The following is a 4,654-nucleotide window of genomic DNA, read 5'->3' as shown; positions in this document are numbered from 1 at the left end:
CATAGGTTGTCATCCATGTGTTCCTCCAACATTGTTTGGTTAACGAAAACTTAACAAGTTACTTGAAATTTATAATTTTTTTTTATTTACTGTTCCTTGCTTGACTTCACAACATTTGGGAACTTGAAACACTAGCAATTGCTAGGTGGGTACCCAAGTGTTGGTGAGAATCGAACTCAAGACCCCTTGAAAATAAACCAAGAACCTAACAACTAGACCACCAACACTTGGGTTTGAAATTTATAAATATGGTTAAGATTTTATTAAGTTTTTTTAATTATAAACTTCTTATCATTGAATCGTATATCGTTAAAATAATTCTTTTTCGAGTTTATGCTCATGAGCGCAAGTTTAGTTCTTATTGATTGAGGTTGCCCTTTATTGTTCTTGTGGCATCATGGGGACCAAAATGATCTGCTTAACTTTTAATGCATAAACATTAGTATTTGCTAATTTTAAGTTTTCTTACACTCGTATTGGCTTATTTTTTGCTTTGTTTGTCCACAAACATTTGAGTTCATCTATTAATCTTCAAAAATATTGTAAGAACCTTTCATTCGTCAAAGGAATACACACGATTTGCTATAAGAAAAAAAAACATATACCCGTATTATAATAGATCATTATTTATGATGTTAATATATATATATATATCATCCTTATTTTTGAAAGCTAGGTTTCAGTCAATAACTATTAGTGTTTGTGTAAACACAACCCCACTTAATTTTGTTAGCATGCTAAATCAGCAAAAGCATGAAAGCAAATACAAACTAATCAATAAATAAAGGCCTATAGGGTCAGTACACGTGATTTTGCCTGATGGCATGTGGACACATTTTAGACTTTTGACTTTATTAGTGCCCAAAAAAAAAAAAACTTTTATCACACTCGTTCCATTCCATACCACTTTTTAAGTTTTAACAATAACTTTAATATTGAATAGTGATGTAATGCAGCTAATGCTAAACATAAAGTTATAAACCCTATCTTTTTTTTTTTAATTTAACATTTTTTTTTTCCTTTTCTGGTGACTTTATGGTAACATATTACATCTAATCTATAGATAAGTAGATGAAAAAAAAAATAGAAGAAAACAGTCTAGCGAAGTTAATTTTCCGCGTAAATAGTAGTTGATGATGGTAAAAAAAAAATTATGTTTTAAATTCTGAAATAAGTGCTCAAACGCCTTTGCTCAACTGCTCAAAAGGAACGCGCTAAAGTTATATGATTTTAAGCACTGAGAATATTATCACATAAATATATGACATCTAGAGATCCAGATATAATAATAATAATTATAATAATAATAATAATACTTGGGCTAGTCAAGAAGAAGAAATTGCCGACAGAACAGGGAAAAAAACCGGCCATCAAATCAAGGAAAGATGAATGATATGATATTGGTGAAAAGCAAAGTACAAAAATGTGAAAAAGATGGTATTGTTTGTGTTACATCATTGTCACACTTGCATAAAACCTTGGCTAAGCTAAGCAAAGCTAGTGCAAATTTAACTGCTTGATCAACTTCGAATTCAAACAATCTATTTCATTGACCATTATAAAAACGAAAATGAAATGAGAAAATATTCTTTTTTATTCCTTTGTCAATGGAAGAACTCAATTTACCAACGCCAAAAAAAAAAGAGGAGAGTCACTAATTTGGCTACTACATTCACACCAGAAAGAATAGTAACTATGAAGAAGAGAAGAGAAAGAGAAAGTGTTGAGAGTCATAAAGAGATTTACACAAAAATCCTATATTACTCACACTAACTAAATTGATAAATAAATTCTTAATTAATTTTCAAAAAAAAAAAAAAAAAAAAACTGAACAAAGAAGAAGAAGAATAAGAAGAACCCTAAAGCAATGATCTTTTTCTTTTCTTTTCTTTTCTTCCTCTCTCAAACACAAAACCTCAAGCATTGAATTGTAATGAGTATTGAGTAGCGTGTGAGTCAAGGCACGTACTCGCTCTCGAGAACGGGTTGAGTCCTCGTCACCGCGGCCGCCGGAGCTCTAGTCTCCCCCACCGGAGTCATCTGAAGCGCCTCCCCGGCCTCCGCCGCCTTTTCCATCTTCCTCATTCTCTTCCGTTCCCTCATTCTCCGGCCCCAAACCACCATCCCCGCCATCACCGCCACCAACACCAACCCTCCCACCGCGGACCCCACGATGATCCAAACCCTACCCCAATCCCTCTCCTTTTTCCTCGCCCTCGGACGGGCCGCCGGAGCCGGGGCCGGAGAGACCGCCGGAGCCACGATCGAGAAATGCCCTTGCCCCGACGCCGAGCAAACGCGACTGTCCCGACCCGAAACTCGGCTGAAACTCGGGGCGCCGCCGCCGAGGCCGAACGAGACGCATTGTGGGGGCGACCCGGGCGGGGCGGGTTTGACGTCTTCGAACGAGATCGAGATGCTTTCTCTCTCCTCCTCTCCTCCTGCGAACCTGAGCTCGGGGAGATTTTTCGCGGAGAGGTTGCTTGCGCTGTAAGCTAGCAGCCCGAGCACGGGAGCGAGGTAGTCGTAGCCGTCGAGCGGGTAGAAAGAGTCGGACCAGTTTCCGAGGTTCTGGTAGACGAGGACGAGCCTCTCGACGAACGGGGTTGCCGAGAATCCCCGCGGGATTCGAAACTCGGAGTAGTTCACGCCTTTCCGGAACAGGCTTCCGGTTCTGAGCCTCAGGGCCGAGATTCTGATCCCGGTGAGGTTTGATGGGACGGTTCCGTTGTAAGGGATTCCGGTCCGGGGACGGACAAAGGCTCTGTATGCGTAGTCTTGGAGGAGAGCGTCGAGGGCTCGAGGGTCTCTCGTGGGCCCGGGGTTCGACGGTTGAGCCCACGAGAGACACGCGAGAAGAGCCAGCGCAGCGAGGCTCGTCCGAAGAAGAAGATGGAACCCCATTGAAGCCCCGGGCGAGAGCTTCGAATCTCGGAGCAATGCTGCGAATAATGGGCTTTCTTTGACAAAATCTTAGAGCCTCTCTTCTCTTTGAACTGGTAGGTAACAAAAATGAGAATACTTGGAGCCACGTCTCGTGACTCAACCAAATAATAATAATAATAGTATTTATAATGAAATGAATTCTAGGGCTCAACGGGCACAGAATATAATAAAGAAGATATTATTCCCAACTCTCAAACCCTTGATTTTAAAAAAAGCGGCTTTGAAGGTTTCAGCTTTCAAGTTCCAACCGTTTCGGTCTCTGAATTTGAAGGACTCGCTTTAGGCTTTTAAGAATCTTCAAAACCTCAATCAATGACGAGAATTCTTTTCACGGTTTCATTGTTTTCCCAACGGAATTCTTCTTCAGACCCATAAATCCTCTTTCTTTTGCCATCTATATAAATACAATGAACAAACAACCCACATTGAGTCAAAGTGAATCAGAAAGCGACAAACTTTATTACTCTAATGAGCTCAAACGGTCAAAAGCGAATCTGGGTTATCTTTCATTTCACGACTAAAGCAGAAGCGAAGATTCGGGGTTCCGAGATTATTACCTGAAGAAAATTTGCTTCGAATCTTCAACAATGGCGAGAGAAATGAGGCTTGAGAATCTTCAGAATTATCATCGTTAAAAGAGAGCCCAAGAGATCACAAACATCACAGAGAGAGAGAGAGAGAAATAGTAATAATGGCTTTCAACGACACAGCAGAGTTGGGAAGTAGGTGAAGAAGTTGAATCAGAGCTTTAATGGGGTGTTTGTTGAAAGTGTTGGTCTTCGTTTCGCTCTTGGAATGGCCTGCATTTTTTTAGGGAAAATCTGGATTGGACGATCAAAGGAACAGAAAGAGAAATGGGGATTTGAGAATTTTTTTTTCTTTTTCTTTTCCAAGTGAAGTGAAAAAAGAGGAGTGTTTTTTTTCAGAGCTTAGATTTGATTCGTAAGAAAAACTAATTAAAAAAAACTGGGATTTTTGCAATGAGGGAAATGAGAAATGATGAATGAAAACAAACGGGAAAGATAATTTTTAAAATGAAAAAAAAATAATAATCTCGTGAGCTCTCTCTCACTCTCTCTGGTCCTCTAGATTTGACAATGGGAAGTGGAAATGGAAGTGAAAACAAAAAGACAGAGAAGCGAGGGTGTGAGAGAGAGAGAGAGAGAGAGAGAGAGAAGAGAGAGAGTGCAAAAGGGTATTAAAAATATTTAATATTTTTTTTTTTAAGAAGAACAACACGAAAGAAATTAAAAAATTGTTTTCACACAACTATACACTCACACATAGGCATATCACAGCTGTACTGTGTGAAAAGGGAAAAATAAAAAAACGCTCTCAAGTTTTCTTACCCTTTTTACCCTTTACATTTTGTAAATAAATAAAATCTTCTTATATTCACTCTCTCTCACTGTTTTTTTTTTATTGCATTGCTGTCCTTGGACAATACTGAATTGACCAAGCTGTACTGTTCTGTCTTGTTCCGCTTTTTCGTGTTCTTTCTTTCTTTCAACTGGAATCCAATATAAAACACAATTTTGGCATTTTCAAAACGACATTCTATTTTTGAGATCTCTTCTATTATTATCCTTTAGCACTCTTACAAATTCGCCCGAAAATAAATGGGTATTTCACTGATTTTCTAGATCGTGCTATGCTTTGAATGTTGTTTATATATTGTTATTCGACCAAAATCCAAAATAGATTGTTC

The 4,654-nt window shown here is 38.7% G+C and overlaps 1 protein-coding gene across 1 annotated transcript; it reads right to left on the bottom strand.

The window, feature by feature from the left end:
- Positions 1-1,571: 1,571 nt before the first annotated feature.
- On the bottom strand, positions 1,572-4,116 carry LOC149405215 (transmembrane protein, putative (DUF1191)). Its single transcript, XM_089607085.1, has 2 exons — positions 3,504-4,116; positions 1,572-3,340 (listed from the first exon to the last, which is right to left on the bottom strand). The coding sequence occupies exon 2, from the start codon at positions 2,902-2,904 to the stop codon at positions 1,957-1,959; it is 948 nt and encodes a 315-aa protein (XP_089463211.1). The 5' UTR covers positions 2,905-3,340; positions 3,504-4,116; the 3' UTR covers positions 1,572-1,956.
- Between the last annotated feature and the right edge of the window lie 538 nt (positions 4,117-4,654).

The sequence above is a fragment of the Urtica dioica genome, chromosome 2, assembly GCF_054948205.1.
Source record: "Urtica dioica subsp. dioica isolate 48M chromosome 2, U.dioica_male_clone48M_v1_H2, whole genome shotgun sequence".
In the NCBI taxonomy this organism is placed as follows: Eukaryota; Viridiplantae; Streptophyta; class Magnoliopsida; order Rosales; family Urticaceae; genus Urtica; species Urtica dioica.
Note: the sequence above shows the minus strand (reverse complement) of the source record. Positions and strands in the feature narration are given on the sequence as shown.

Excerpts from the sequence above, each read along its gene's own strand:
- LOC149405215 (XM_089607085.1), bottom strand. The coding sequence starts at position 2,904 with ATGGGGTTCCATCTTCTTCTTCGGACGAGCCTCGCTGCGCTGGCTCTT.